Source organism: Callithrix jacchus, chromosome 15 (assembly GCF_049354715.1).
Source record: "Callithrix jacchus isolate 240 chromosome 15, calJac240_pri, whole genome shotgun sequence".
Lineage (NCBI taxonomy): Eukaryota > Metazoa > Chordata > Mammalia > Primates > Cebidae > Callithrix > Callithrix jacchus.
Window position 1 is genome coordinate 71,156,792 of NC_133516.1, and position 16,071 is coordinate 71,172,862.

At 41.7% G+C, this 16,071-nt stretch overlaps 2 protein-coding genes across 3 annotated transcripts in view; one reads left to right on the top strand and one right to left on the bottom strand.

The window, feature by feature from the left end:
- Positions 1-1,983, bottom strand: part of XPC (XPC complex subunit, DNA damage recognition and repair factor) — a 34,660-nt gene extending 32,677 nt beyond the window's left edge. The window contains exon 1 of one of the 2 annotated variants that reach the window (XM_035273733.3): positions 1,823-1,983. In XM_035273733.3, coding sequence (XP_035129624.1) covers positions 1,823-1,907 — 85 coding nt within the window. In that variant the 5' untranslated portion in view covers positions 1,908-1,983. Of the gene's footprint in view, positions 1-1,804 lie in introns of both variants that reach the window. The other variant, XM_002758651.6, reaches the window with a different exon arrangement.
- A 174-nt stretch (positions 1,984-2,157) lies between these two features.
- LSM3 (LSM3 homolog, U6 small nuclear RNA and mRNA degradation associated) lies at positions 2,158-15,804 on the top strand. Its single transcript, XM_002758653.7, has 4 exons — positions 2,158-2,219; positions 5,101-5,211; positions 7,458-7,553; positions 15,401-15,804. Exons 1-4 carry the CDS (start codon positions 2,199-2,201, stop codon positions 15,479-15,481), a joined length of 309 nt encoding a protein of 102 aa, XP_002758699.1. The 5' UTR covers positions 2,158-2,198; the 3' UTR covers positions 15,482-15,804.
- Positions 15,805-16,071: the final 267 nt, after the last annotated feature.

A 16,071-nucleotide genomic window follows, 5' to 3' on the forward strand; every position in this document is an offset into this window, starting at 1 on the left:
CGAAACCCCATCTCTGCTAAAATAGAAAAATTAGCCGGTCATGATGGCAGGCGCCTGTAATACCAGCTACTCAGGAGGCTGAGGCAGGAGAATCACTTGAACTTGAGAGGCAGAGGTCACGCCATTGCACTCCAGCATGAGCGACGGAGTGAGAATCCGTCTTGAAAAAAATAAAAAACAAATAAAATGAAATATTTATTTAGCACTTAGCCCTACCAATCCATGGGCCCCACAACCACAGATTCAACCAAAGATGAATATATTTCAGGGGGGAAAAATACAATAAAAAATAATACAAATTTTTAAAATACAGCATGACAACTATTTCCATAGCATTTATATTGTATTAGGTATCATAAATAATCTAGAGATGATTTAAGGTATATCGGAGGACGTGCTTAGGTTACATGCAAACACTAGGCCATTTTATACAAGGCACTTGAACATCAGGGGTTTTAGTATCCGTGGGATCCTAGAACTAATCTCCCAAGGATACTAAGGGGTGACTGTATATGCCGTAACAGGAGTGGGAGAAGGACAAGACAGGATACAGCAAAAAATAAGACATGCTTTCATGAAGACTAAATACTAGATAGGCAAGCAACAAGGAAGCAAATAAATTAAGCTCATTACAGATCGTGAAAGAGGCTGGGAGGGCAATAATTGGAGTCCTATGATAGAAAGTATCTGGGAAGAACCACCTTAGGATGTTCGAGGAGTGTCTGACATGAGATTTGAAGAAATCTAAGAAATTAGCCCTGACAAAAGCCATGGGTGGGAGGAGGGGTCACTCTAGGCAGAAGGAACATCAAAGGAAAAGACTCAAGAAATAACTTGGCATATTTGAGGAAGAGAAAGGAGGCCAATAAGGTGGGTATCTGGCAAGGAAACAAGTGGTAGGAGAAACAGGAGAGGTAGCAAGAGCCAAAACATGTAGCATCTTGCAGGCCAGGTTAAGCCAACTGGATTTTAAGCTAAGAGCAATGGGAAGCCAAGGAGAGTTTAAAATAGGAACACGGCATGATTAAAAAAAGAAAAAAAAGATTATTTGGGTTGCTGGATGGAGAACTGGGAGGCCAATAAAGAGGAAACTGCAGTCACTCAACTGAAAGGTGATGGTGGCTTGGACAGGGGCCATGGCCATGGAAATGAAGTGGACAAATTTAAGATACAGTCCGAGGCTGAACTGACTGGATTTGCTGATGGACTGATGTGTGCACATAAGAAAAAGGCAGGCTTTGCTTTATAACAAGTACTGAGACTGGAAAAACGGAGGAAAGGATAGATTTAAAGGGGAAAACCATGAGCTCCGCTTTGCCTGTGACAAACATAAGAAGCCTATCCGATATTCACGTGGGGAAGTCAGGTGGGATCCCACTGTGGAACTCCGGGTGAGACTCCGCTTAAGTGACCATTCGGGAGTCACCACACTGCATCACTCTACGTCCTGGTCCGTCTGTCTGCCTTCCTGGGACCCAAATAACTGCCTTCTCCACTTTCAGCCCTGAGCATCTGCGCTGTATCCTCTGGGCAACCCGGAGCGGAAAAACGCTACGCATGAGCTTGGGTCGGGCGAGGCTCCCGAGGAATCGCTCTGCGTGCGGAGGACAAAGGGACAGGGACAGAGCGGAGGGCCGGACGCGGCCTGCCGAGCTGCTCCCGCGGCCGCCGTCACGTCCCCGCGGCGTGGAAGACGCGCAGTAAACTGCATCCTGTCTCCACGTCTGGCCTCCCACCCCAGCCTCCCGGCCTCCTCCGCCCTGCTGCGGCGTCTCCCGCTAAGCCCGCTGGGCCTCGCTCTCACCCTCCTCCTCCTCCTCACGCCGGGCCTTGCTCTTGCCCTTGGACTTCTGGCTGCGCGGTTGGCGTCCCCGCGGCTCCCCGCCGGCCGCGCGCTTCCGAGCCATGTTGTTCTTCGGGGCAAAATCCACTTCGTGAGTGACGCACCTGGCCGCTGTGCACCAGAGCGCGGGCTCCGCCCACAGGCGGGCGCGTCTAGCCCTGTCCCTTAGTTGGAGGCCTAGCCACGCCCCCGAAGGAAGCTCCGGCGATACCCGTGGCCACCAAAAACCACAGGAAGCAGGAAGGAGAAAAACAGATTTCTCTCTACTTCCGGTGTATTATATCCTCCTGTTTCCGGAGATCCGCGTTGCTCTTGTGTTCTCGCGAGAAGCGGGAAAGAGCGCAGGGTTTGAAACATGGCGGACGACGTAGACCAGGTGAGTGTACTTTAAGGGGGTCGCTTCGAGCAGCTTCGCGTACTAGGGCTGGTTTTCCCAAACTTAGGAAAAATGGCCAGTCGTGTCTCCTCCTTCCAGGTCACCATGGTCCAATCCGCCCCGTCCTTTCCGTAACCGCCCCCTGCTCCGAATTTTGCTGCAGGCCCTGAGATCTTTTCCGGTTAGAAGCCCACCTGACTACTATTCATCACACTCTTCAATTCATTTTTTTAAATCTGTAAATTATTATCCTTGCCTGCCTCACGGAGCTGTTAGGATTCCAATAGAAAGCCTGATGATGAAGTTAGAAGTTCATATCATTACTGAGCGCAACCATTATTTATTCATTTAGCATATTTAGTGAAATTCAGCTTTGTATGGTTAGACACTATTCTAAGGGCCAGGGACACTGACATCGACATAGAAGTGATCCCTGCCATTACTTGGAGCTTATATTCGTGAGGAGAACAGATAAAAGTAAATATAAATATGTAGGAGACATAGGAACTGTGATGTGATGTGAAGGAAACAAGGAACTAGTTTGCAGAATAACAGATGGCCCTAGAAGCTTTTTCACCTTGTCTTTCTCTTCCTCAAATATCTTTGGAGATCAAGCCACAAATTCTTAAGCTTTCTACTGAAATCTCACCTCCTCAGAGAGGACTTCTCCTGCGCCAGTAGCACACGCTTTACTCTTCTTACCCTGCTTCATTTTTCTTCAGAGCGCATTATTATTTCGTATTAAATATATGCATCTGTTTTTAATGTATAACCCTTCCCACTAGAATTTAAGTGCCATAAGAGCAGGTTTTTTGTTTTGTTCTTTCTTCTGTCCTTAGGGTTTAGAACAGTGCTGGAAACACTCAACAAATATTTACTTAATGAGGCCTCTTTGAAAAGTCAATATTTAAAGCTACAGTGGGCATCGTAGACAGAGGCTTAGGTAGCAGTAGGGTTCTGTCGTGTGCATATTTTGACAGTATTTAATTATTTATTTGTATGCCTCTCCACATTACAATGAGCTCCTTGAGAGTGGAGATTGTGACTTCTATATCGTTATAATCTAACAGTTGGTTATCTGATCCTTTAACAAACACCTGTTGAACTAGGGAAGTAGGGATCAGTCGAGTCAGGGTTTTGTTTTTTCTCTCATCTGACCTTTTGAAGCTTTAGAGCCTGTTGCATTCAGTCACCTTCCTCCACTGGCCTCATGTACTTAATGAAGATCTACTTGAATAGTCTTTCTCTTAATGGCTGCAACCATTCGACCCCAAGTCATCCTAGCCCTGACCTCTAAAACCGACGTTTCCAGCAGTTCTTTAATAATACTAATAGGAACCATTTCTTTTCTTTTTCCTTTTTTTTTTTTTTGGACAGAATCTCACTCTGTCATCCAGGCTGGAGTGCAGTGGCACAATAGATCTCAGCTCACAGCAACTTCCACCTCCTCAAGCGATTCTCCTATCTCAGCCTCCCGAGTAGTTGGGACTACAGGCGCGTGCCACCATGCCTGGCTAATTTTTCTGGTTTTTTTTTTTTTTTTTTTTTTTTTTTGAGACGGAGTTTCGCTCTTGTTACCCAGGCTGGAGTGCAATGGCGCGATCTCAGCTCACCGCAACCTCCGCCTCCTGGGATCAGGCAATTCTCCTGCCTCAGCCTCCCGAGTAGCTGGGAATACAGGCACGCGCCACCATGCCTGTAAGTTTTTGTATTTTTAGTAGAGACGGGGTTTCACCATGTTGACCAGAATGGTCTCAATCTCTTGACCTCGTGATCCACCCGCCTCGGCCTCCCAAAGTGCTGGGATTACAGGCGTGAGCCACCGCTCCCGGCCAATTTTTCTGTTTTTAGTAGAGATGGGGTTTCGCCATGTTGGCCAGGCTGGTCTCAACTCCTGACCTCAGGTGATCCGCCTGTCTCAGCCTCCCAAAGTACTGGGATTCAGGCGTGAGCCACCATGCCCAGCCAGTAGGAACCGTTTATTACTATTTTCTGTTTACCTGGCACTGTTGTAAATACATTAACTACTTTAAACTTCTCAAGAACCCAGAAGGAAGGTTGTGGCCTCCTCAATTACAAATGAAGAATCAGAATTACAGATGGCATGATTTTTAATCTTAGTTCATTAGAGTCAGGTCACAGCCAGGAGTTGAACCCAGACTGCCTGACTCCAAAACCAGTGCTTTCTTTTTTCAAGACAGAGTCTCACTCTGTTGCCAAAGCTGGAGTGCAGTAGCACGATCTTGGCTCACTGCAACCTCCGACTCCTAGGCTCAAGCCATCCTCCCCCCTCAGCCTCTGAATAGCTGGGACCACAGGCATGTGCCACTGTGCCTGGCTAAGCCAGTGCTTTCAACCAGCGTTTTATACTGTCTACTAAATATATTCATCTTACTGGCCAGTTGGCAGCCTAAACTCAACCTGTGCTAAATTCATAATCTTCCCATTAACCTACACCTCTACTTAGCATTCTGACTAGTGTATGGTAGACATTGAGTGAGTGTTTTTCCAACGATTACATAATATTTGAGATAAAGCTAAAGTCCCTGAGAGCCCATACCCTGAAATTGGGTCAGGCAGTTTGATTTTGAGGGAACAAAGAATAGTCATGATTATTTTGCTGTGTAACTCCTTTTTGTGTATGTGTGTTTTAACCTACATTTATGTAGCACATATTATATGAAAGGCACTGTTCTAAGCCGTCATAGATATCACTTAAGCCTCACAACAACAGTATTAGGTAGACACTGTTATCTCCATTTTATAGCTTAGGAGACTGAAGCAGAGAAAGGTTAACTTGCTCGTGGTCACACAGCTTAACAGTGATTTAAGCAGGTCTCTATCTCTAGTACTGCCTTCCTTAACTTGTTTGTTTTATCAGCAACAAACTACCAACACTGTAGAGGAGCCCCTGGATCTTATCCGGCTCAGCCTAGATGAGCGAATTTATGTGAAAATGAGAAATGACCGAGAGCTTCGAGGCAGATTACACGTAAGTACATTTATCAAGTTACCTTGAAATCAGATTCCTTCCAACCCCTACTCCCTTGAAATGTAAAACCTGTACAGAGTGAAAAAGTATTTTGAGGGAAGAGAGGGAAGTGGAAAGTCACCCATATTTCTATAAGCCAAATAAAGCTGCATGTATTCACATTTTTAACAATTTTTATTTTAATAGAAATGTGTTTATTATAGAACATTTTTATTCCCTTCCTTTTTCCCTTCTGTTTATTTGTAAATAACATTTGTCCTCTATTCTTAAATGTTTTTTATATTTCTGACATGTGCACAAATAGGTGTATTATTATGAAAAGTTAAACAGCACAAGAATATATAGAGTAAAAAGTGAAATCCCATTTCCCCCATTGGTAACCATTATTAGAAATTGGATTATCTTGGCTGGGTGCAGTGGCTCATGTGTGTAATCTAACTTTGGAAGGCTGGGGCAAGAGGATCACTTGAGGCCAGGAGTTCAAGACCAGCCTGGGCAATACAGAGAGACCCTGTCTCTACAAAAAATAAAATTTTAAAATTGGGTTATCTTTTCTGTATTATTATACATATATACTCATATATGTACATATGCACATTTTTGCAGTGTATACACCCACCTCTACAAAATATGGATCTTGCTATACATGTTTTCAGTACCTTTTTTTTTCCACTTAATCTTTCTTGGAAATTATTGACCACGAGTGTATATAATTCTCCTTTATTCTTTTTAATGACTACCTAGGATTTTGTATATGATAGTGATAGATTTTTTTTGTTTCTTGCTACAAATATTTACATAAATGCTGCAGTAAGCATTTTTTAAACATATTTCTTTGTGTGTATCTGCAAAATATCTGTAGAATTGGTCCCTTGAAGTGGTCTCATTTATTCAGAGTACCCTGAAGGTTTTGCCTCTCCTTGATGACTTGTTAGTTTCCTAAGTATGTTGTTTTTAGTGCTGCCACTCTACCCTAAAGTGATTAAAAATAGCTAACATTTATTGAGCATTAATTATAGACCAGGTACTATAATGTTTTGTGTATGGTATCTCATTTAATCTTTATAGCAACTCTGTGATGATAGATACTAATTATTCCTGCTTTGCAGTATAGGAAGCTCAGGCTCAGAAAGGTACAGTCACTTGCCAGTAAAGGGAGAGCCAGAATTTGAATCTATGTAATCTGATGGAGCCCCACTTTTAAGTACTGTGGTTCCACCTTCCTCAAAACCTAAAGATAAAGAACCTGTGGGCTTGGGAAGGAAATAGGTACCTAGGGAGACAATAGTCTTAATCTACAGCTGGCCTTAAGGGAAAAGAGACTCCAGGAAAGGAATAGTGGTAACTTGGGGAATACAGTTGGAATTCAGCTTAATTACTTAAGCCTGTGGCTCTTGGAGTCTTCTTCAGTTCCCTGTGTAAACTTGATGGTCTCTATCCTAAATGACCTTGACTTTCTGTTTGTTTTGTGCCCCTCATTTATACCTTTTTGCTCTTGTTAGTGTGGCCCACCTAGCAATAACCCCACATGGCTGACAAGTGACTTTTATTTTGATGTGAACAGGTGAGCTATGTAACACATTGTTAAAGGTAAACTTGAGTTCTGAACAAGGCCTCAGAAAGTTGAATGAACTTTGCAGCTTGGATTGAATATCTTAGCTGCAACATTTATTGATTGAGCCCACAGGTGCTAAACACGTTTAAGTTCTGGATAGATTAGAAATGGGCAGGGTGTTGCTCTACTTATTTTCTCTCTGCAGCATGTAGGCTGCTACGTGCCTTTAGAAGACTGTGATACCGTCATCTTAGCAGTAAACAAAGGATTTTATTTTCTTTACTGTATTTTTCCTGTCACATTGCTATAGGTGGAATTGAAGGATGTCTACTGATAAACGATGAAGATGAATCTGCTGTTTTTCGTAATTAAGTATTATAAATGATGTGACTGCCTTAGATAACAAGTGGGGTGGCGACTTTAAAAATAATGTCGAGTGACTTTGAGTACATTTATTTTTGGCCATATAAACAGTTTTATATTTTGATCAGGTCAATTAAATAATCATTGGAAATGACTTGTGAAGAAACAGTATATTAGTACAGTAGGATTACTTTTTGTTTGGATATAAAAGTTTGTGATACAAGTATCACATGCCTTAGTTGTAATTGAGCCATTTGTATGTTGTTAAACCTTGGTCATTTTGTAATTTGATTATTAAATTTCTTGGTTCTTTACCCTCCCTCTTTAGGCTTATGATCAACATTTAAATATGATCTTAGGAGATGTAGAAGAAACTGTGACTACTATAGAAATTGATGAAGAAACATATGAAGAGATATATAAAGTAAGTCTTGCAGTTCTAATCATTGCTTTACAAATATCTATTGTTCTCTATAACCCATATTTATGGGAAGCCTGTCATGTCTTGACACCTATTTATGGACTCAGTAGAGCATAGCAATTGAAAGCAAGGGTTTTGGGGTCTAATTGACCTGGTTGCCGGTACTGGCTTGACCACTTCCTACTTGGTCTACCTTGGGCAAGGGAATTAACTTAGCAGACTTCTCATTGGTAAGTAGGAATACTACCACTTACCTCATAGGGTTCCCAGATTCAGTGAGATGCAACAATGCAAGGTAACTATGTATAGTAGTGTGTAACAGTAATAGTAGACAGTATTAGAAACTGAACATTTTAAAAAATATTTATCATTAAAAAAACCTGGCCAGGCATGGTGGCTCACACCTGTAATCCCAGCACTTTGGGAGGCAGAGGCAGGTGGATCACCTGAGGTCAGGAGTTGACCAGCCTGACCAACATGGTGAAGCCCCATCTCTACTAAAAATACAAAAAATTAGCCAGGCATGGTGGCATATGCCTGTAATTCCAGCTACTTGGGAAGCTGAGGCAGAATTTCTTGAGCCCAGGAGGTGGAGGTTGCAGGGAGCTGAGATTGCGCCATTGCACTCCAGCCTGGTCAACAACAGCGAAACTCCATCTCAAAAAAAAGGTCGGGCACAGTGGCTCACACCTGTAATCCCAGCACTTTGGAAGGCCAAAGAGGGTGGATCACCTGAGGTCAGGAGTTCGAGACCAGCCTGGCTAACATGGTGAAACCCTGTCTCTACTAAAAATATGAAAAATTAGCCAGTAGTGGCAGCAGGCACCTGTAATCCCAGCTACTGGGGAGGCTGAGGCAGGAGAATCACTTGAACCCGGGAGGCAGAGGTTGTGGTGAGCCAAGATGGCACACTGCACTCCAGCCTGGGGGACAGAGTGAGACTCCGTGTCAAAAAAATAAATAAAACACCTATCACATGTTGCTGTAAGTAACATTTTTATGAACAATAACTATTTTCTACAACAAAACGTTTAATGAGGAATGTCTTTGTTCTACATTTTTGTAAATCTCTTTAATGCCTGTATTAATTGATGACAGCTAGAAGATTCTTAGAATTTTTTTCTGCGTTAAATCTATCATGCAATGTTGTTGTAATTGAAGCAAATCTGACCACACAGATAGGTAGTTGGAAAGGAAGGAGTATGTTTTGTGGATGCTTCACCTTTGATACTATACTCGAACTCAACCAGTGGTAGTTGGTCAAAGGTTGTTTGCAGGCTGGAATCTGAAACAATGACAGTAAACTTTTCATACTCTTGTTAGGTGAAAAGTCGATCTGCCTTGTGCTTCACATGGGTCTTCTAGTCATGCATGATTTGGTTACATCACGTACTGTTTCTTTAGAAAATAGTAGTTCACTGAGCTATGCAGATTCATTTTATTGTTCAGTGTTTAAAAAAAATCATATTTATTAGTATCACCAATGATCTCATTAGAAAGGTCTTCTTTTTCTTTCTTTCTTTCCTTTGTTTTCTTTCTTGTTCTTTCTTGTTTTGACAAAGTCTCACTGTGTCACCCAGGCTGGAGTGCAATGGCGATCTCAGCTCAACTGCAACCTCTGCCTCCCAAGTTCAGGCAGTTCTCCTACCTCAGCCCCCCGAGTAGCTAGGATGTGCCACCACACCCAGCCAATTTTTGTGTTTTTAGTAGAGACAGGGTTTTTCCATGTTGGTCAGGCTGGTCTCAAACTCCTGGCCTCCCAAAGTGCTGGGATTACAGGTGTGAGCCACTGTGCCAGGCCATAGCAGAAAGATCTGTAGGTTTTAGGAAGCCAGTTTGTGACCCTGCTAGGGCATGGCAGTTTAAACGTGGCCTCAGAGTACAAGACTACATGGATTCAAATCTCAACTTCCTTGCTTACCACCTTTTTAATTGGGCCAGATCACCTAACCTGCCTGTGGATATGTTTCCTTGTCTGTAAAATCGGAATAATAATAGGAGCCACTTCCTACACCTGTGGAGGATGCAATGAGGGCTGCATGAAAAGCCTCCAGATTAGTGACAGGCACATAGTGACTTAAACTGGAGCCTTCTTTGGCTTTATCCTGGCTATCCTCCTCTCTCTGACCACACCTGACTCCTTTGCTAGTGTTCTTTCTCCTTCTAGATGTAAACATTTAGCATTTTCTTTCTTTTTCTAAATTTTTATTTATGTATTATTTTTGCTGGCTTGTTTCTCCAAGAAAGAATAACATTTTTTAAAATCTACATTTTTTTTTCCCCTTCAGGAATATCATTTAGTAACTACTGTTCAGTGATTGTTACTGTTTTCTTAACATAGACACAATCATAAGTACCAATTCTAAGATGCACTTTTCCTTAAATTTTAGCATGTCAAAAATCTGATTGCATCTTATAGGTGATGTGATTAAAAAAAGAATTGTGTCATAGTTTAATTGGCAAAATTTTTCCTTTTTCAGTTCAACTAAGCTTACACATGATATTTTAAATGTGATAAAATGTGGAATATCCAGCTTTAACATTCTGCTTTATTCATCTAACATTATTAACATAAGAATTTTGTGGCCAGGCATGGTGGCTCACACCTGTAATCCTAGCACTTTGGGAGGCCAAGGTGGGTGGATCACCTGAGGTCAGGAGTTCAAGACCTGCCTGGCCATCATGGTGAAACCCCATCTTAAAAAAAAATAATTAAAAAATTAAAAAATAAATAAATAAAGAATTTTACAATGAAAGTAGACTCTGTTATAAACATTTTAATGCTCTTGTCTTGAGTTCTGCTTGTGACAAAAATGACTCTTCAACAGTGGTGTCTACTCTTACAGAGAAGAGAACACTGCCACTCACTGCATGTTTGCCGTGAGCTAACAGCAGGGTCCACCTCTGTCATCCTTAGTAGTCTGTTCCAAGTGTGGTTTCTCCGGAATCTGTTTGAAAGTGTTGTGTGTTGGTGCAAATGTGCATTTCTCTGGGTGAAGTGTCTGTAAGAGTCTCAGTAGTCACTGACCTCCATAAAGATTAATTGCTGTCTCGAAAGGCTGCCGGGGCTGGTTAGCTCCTGAACACTGTGTGCTGTGTGTGTGCATGTGGCCTCTCTTGCGCTTAGAGTTGCAGCTGCAGAACATTAAGCAAAGTGAGTTTAGGTAATGAGTTGTTTTTCACATTGCCATGATATATTGGGTAAAATGTTTAAAATGGAATCTTTGGATGACTGAGAATACTTAAGTGTGTAAATGTGTCTTAACTATAGACACAGAAAGGAAAGACAGTCATATTATGGAGAGTGCCTGCATCTGCTTCAGCGCCATTGAGAACAACTAATTCACTCTCGTTTGCACTCCTATTACTCCTCTTCAAGATTGGAAGCCAGATTAAGTGGTTTCTTACCTTGGCCCATTTTATATTTTCCTCTCTCTTCTCTATTGAAGTAACTAATGAGCATCATCATTACCAAAACAGTATGGGGGACCCATAAACCATAGGGTTGTTGGTGTTTTTTTTTTCCCCGTGTAACTTATATAATTGACTTCTAAATAATGAATTTGACTGCTGACTTATTAATGGGAAAATGGAAAGCAGTCAGTCTTACTCTTCCGGTTCTTGGTCCTCCATAATTAGAGGTCCTCCGTAATTGGTCCTCCATAATTGGAATAATTACATTTTATAGATTGTGAACAGTCTGTTATTTGGCCCAGCCTACTTTTTCGGCTGTCCATCATGTGTACTACCTTCCTTCACCAAACACCTGGTAGTCTGGCACACCAGTTTCTCTTGGGGATGTTGTACACTTTTGTAACTGAGCCTTCTGCTCCCTCTGCTTGCCCGAAGACCTTCTGCAGCATCTGATGGCTCTTCTAGACCTTTCTGTAGATTAGCACTGTAATAATAGAACTGTCTCAAGTAGTGAAAATTTCTATCTGTGCTGTTATTACAGGAGCTAGGAACCACATGTGGCTATTTAGCACTTGAAGTGGGTGCTGGTGTGACTAAGGAACTGAACATTTAATTTTATTTCATTTTAATTCAATGAGCCACCTGTGGCTAGTGACACTCGTATTAGAGGAGCTCTAGACCTGCTGATTCATACGAACTAACTCTCTCTTTATGGTCCATACTGAGACCATATGGTCTGTGTCACCATATAGTACTTAACACATATTTCTTTTTTTTTTACTCATTTTAAATTGCTCCCATTTTAATTTAACTTTTTGGATAGATGCTAGACTCACACAGTCTTAAAATCACAGAATGCAGAAAGGAACACAGTATAGTAAAACGTCTTCCACCCCAGCCTCTGCTCATCATCTTTACACCCCACCCCCAGACATAAGCACTGTTACTGGTTTCTTGAGAATCTTCCCATGTCTTTATGCATATGCTAATACTGTTAATCTCTCTTCGCCTGTTTTTTATCTTAGTGCTCTTTCCCTTTCATACATAGCTTCCTTGTGCTTTCATTTTTAGCTTTATGGTACTTCATTGTATAGATGTACCGTAATTTAACTATTTTCCTATTGAGGGACAGATAGCCATTTCTAATATTTTGCTAATAAAAACTATTCTGCTGTAAATAATTTTATCTTTTTCTTATGTGGAAGTATACCTGCAGAATAAATTCATTCTTTCTCTCTTTTCATTTCTAGAATGGGGATTCTAGGAGAACAGTCCATGTTCTATTCATCCCTTTGTGTCTAACGCCTATTGTAGTACCTGACACAAAATGGGCACTCTAGGTGTTTATATGAGTCGACTTCAGATTTCACTGCAGGTTGACTCAATAAGTTTTAAACAGAAGATTCTATTTTATTGCAAGGACTCCAGATATAAGCCTTGTCACCTGTCAGACACACCAAAAAAAATTCTGGGTGAAATTCATCACCAGTGCTAGAAAATTCAATACTTTTCTCTGATATTGAGTTGATAGCATCCTTTTTTTTACCTAGAGCACTTAAGTTTACATGCTGAACTCCTTGTACTAGAGTCCCCTTCTTTCTCTGGAATTGTTTATCTGTAGCCACATCTCCTGTCTGGGCTTTATGACCAACAGCCCAGGGGAGATTCCTCACACATGGGTTGTTGAAAGTATACTCTTGTGGGCATGTTAGTTCATGTTGGCTAGATTGTGATAACAGGCACCTGCCCCCCGCAGACAGGTACTGGCTCAGCAGAGTCACAGATATGCAGTGGCTCAGCACTGATGGAGTTTGTTTCTCAATGACATAATTATTCTAGGTAGTTTCCTCCACACAGTCATTCAGGAACCCAGGCTCCTTGCATCTTGTGGCTCCACCAACCCCTAAGTCTTCTGTCATCATTTCACATCTAGCCACTGGGAGCAAAAAGGAGTGGAGGCATACAGGAGAAGTTGATGAATCAGCCTAAAGGTACTACATACCTCTTCCTAAATTCTTTAGGCTAGAACTCAGTGATATGACCTACCCAACTATAAGGGAGCCTGGGAAATATTGTAGAATTGTGTGCCCAGGAAGGAAGAATTTTTATGAACAGTTAGCAGTTTCTGCTGTAGTCTGTCCCCCAGCAACCAATGTTCCTATATACCTGTGAGCAAAGGGCTTTAAAAAAAATTATTTACAGCAAAATGACCATGGATTAACTTACCAGTTCGTTTTCCCTAGAAACAGACAAAATTGGAATGTCAGCTGTGTTAATAAAAAAATATTGCTATATTAAAAAAAAAAAGGCCCCTGGTTTATAAACTGCATCTGAACTGAAAGAACTGTGAATGAGCTCTGAATACCCTTAGGAGCCCATAGTAGTGGTCTTCCCTGAGAGCACTTCAACCCTTGTAGTGGAGTGCGCCCCCTCCTTGGTGACTATGAAGCCACATTAATGAAACATTATAAAAGATACTGGTTCTGGTGTGAAGCTTGGGGCAGTTAAGCCAGGGTGGCTTCTGCACCCACCTGCTAACTAAGCAGTCATTTGGGTAGCTAGAGAAGAATCCTTGGAATGCTGTCAAGATGTCTGCTGAGACACTTGCCACTGCCCAGCTGGCATGTGCTGTGTTTCCTTTGCACAAAGCTGTGTGCCCTTGGCTATCTTGAGCTTTGTGAGTTTAATGGCCAAGTTGCTGCAGAGATCAATGATAGTGAGTGTTGCAGAATCCTGCTTCCCACACAGACCACATTTCTACCCCAAAGGATGCAAGCAGGATATCCAGCTCAGGGTGCAGCACTGCCACATGACTGTTGGTTCTGTCAGACCACATGTGGTCACTTATACAGAGACCTATACCCCAAAGAAGATGGATTATTTACCCCTCCCACATTCATGAAAAACACAGCAGGGGCAGGATATCCACCACAAAAACTCTCTTCCAGAGGAGGAAGGAATGAGAAATGTAAGACAGTTACTGGTCCCTAACAGTGATGAATCCCACTGGGAACGTAGGAATGCTCTCTGTCCTGGTAGTAGCAGAAATCCCTCGATTAGATAAAATATGTTGCATTCAATGTTTGGGGCTTAATTGTGCATTCTACATCTCTGTTTGCAAAATCTGGCAACCCTAAGTGGGTCTGCAGAGCTTTCAAGGCCAACTTCTATGATGCTGGAAGACTAGAATAGTCCAAGGGTTTTTTTGGCCAGGCTTATGGTTTCTTTGGCAATGCAATTTCTTTAAAAACTTAGAACATAGGTTTCTGAACTGTTTACATCCAAACAATTCAAAGGGCCAGTAACTTATCTAAGCTCTTTCCTAGGCATAGCTTAAAGGACTGCTTTATCTCTTCAGTTCCTCACCTCTGTTCTGCTCCCTGAAATTAAGGTTAACTACTTTGAGGCCACTTGCTATAAAAGTTTGGGTGGAAAGACAACACCCTTAATCTGATTTTTGCCTCAGGGCTGAATTTGTTTACCTGGGAAATTTTACTGGGCCTTGTTTCTCAAAGCCTTTTTTCATACTTATTTCTGTAGTTTGGGTTCTAAAAGCCAATGGCTTTTTTAACCCTGTGAGTCTTGTTTCTTTTCATCTCTGCTTGAAAACCAACTAGTTCTTCCTGAGCTTTTCTCTCTTCTACTGCCCTGCTAAATGCATTAAGTTAACAGCAACACCTACTAACATTTGGCTTTTCCATCCTCATCTCCCAGAGCTAGTAAGTTTAGAAGCCCCTTGGGCTACATTCCAAGATTTATCTAATATTTTGCCAAGGGATAATATTAGGATTTCAAACATTCATGTGTTTCTCTACTGCCTAACGCCTGACCACTAAGCTAATGCTTCAAGGTGTCCATTCCATATGTGTGACCTCTGTAGCACACAGAAGTAACATGTAATGGCTCAGCAAAATAGAAGTTGATTCTTGCCCACATGACGCCCTAGTGGGGTCTAGGTCTGCACAATAGCTTTCTTCCAGGTGATAAGTCAGGGACCAGGCTTTGCCTGTCAGTGGCTCTACCATCTCCTGAGCTCTCATCATTATCTTAGTTCATTTAGTGTTAAAGAATGATTGCAGAGCAGCATTCTGGGTCATTCTGGATATAGTCTTGTCATTTCTGTTTATTTGCTATTGGTTAAAACAATCCGATGGCTACATCTAGTTGCAAGGAAGACTAAGAAACGTAATCCAGCTGTGTGCCCAGGTGGAGGAGAGTGAGTTTTAATGGGTAGCTCCAGTGTCTGCCACGACTGTTGATATCCAGGAAAGGAAGCTTTTAATAGATTGGTTTCTGGTGCTACCAAGGTAAGTGATCAGGTTTTTTAATTCAATTTTTTTGTGTCATGATGAATCCATTTTTTGACATTTCTGTCATAAACAATAAACAATGATTCACAATTGCATAAATAAGTTCTGTTTTTTTTTCTCTTCCAGTCAACGAAACGAAATATTCCAATGCTCTTCGTCCGGGGAGATGGCGTTGTACTGGTTGCCCCTCCGCTGAGAGTTGGCTGAAACAAAGAATTTGTCCTGTATGGAAAACAGGAGACTTTGTACAAGGGCCCCTTTAAATGCACAAGACATTCAAAAGAGAAATCTGCATACATTTTGATATTAAGAAATAATTCCAGGGATTCTTCTACTCCTGAAATGAGTTGATTTGCAGATAACTCACAACTTCTTAAGCTAAATTGTATTTTCATTTTTCTCAAGCTCTTCCAATAAATATGACCACCAAGATGCAGAACTCTTTTTCAGGACTTCTTTTGCTCCATAATTCTCACAGATATTTTTCTGATTTTTTTTTCTTTAAATTAAAATTGGTGTTTTCTTGTGGATTCTTTTTAGTGCAGTCTTCTGTCTTGTGAATTACTTAAAGTGAGCACATCTTAACTTCATTTAGCACACATTTGCAGTGCATCTACTGTATTGGAGGCACCAGGTTTGAGTGCTGGGAACCAGAGTATTATCAAAATGCTTTCTGGGCCAGGCACAGTGGCTCACGCCTGTAATCCCATCACTTTGGGAGGCCGAGGCGGGTGGGTCACCTGAGGGCAGGAGTTGGAGACCAGCCTGGCCAACATGGGGAAATGCTGTCTCTACTA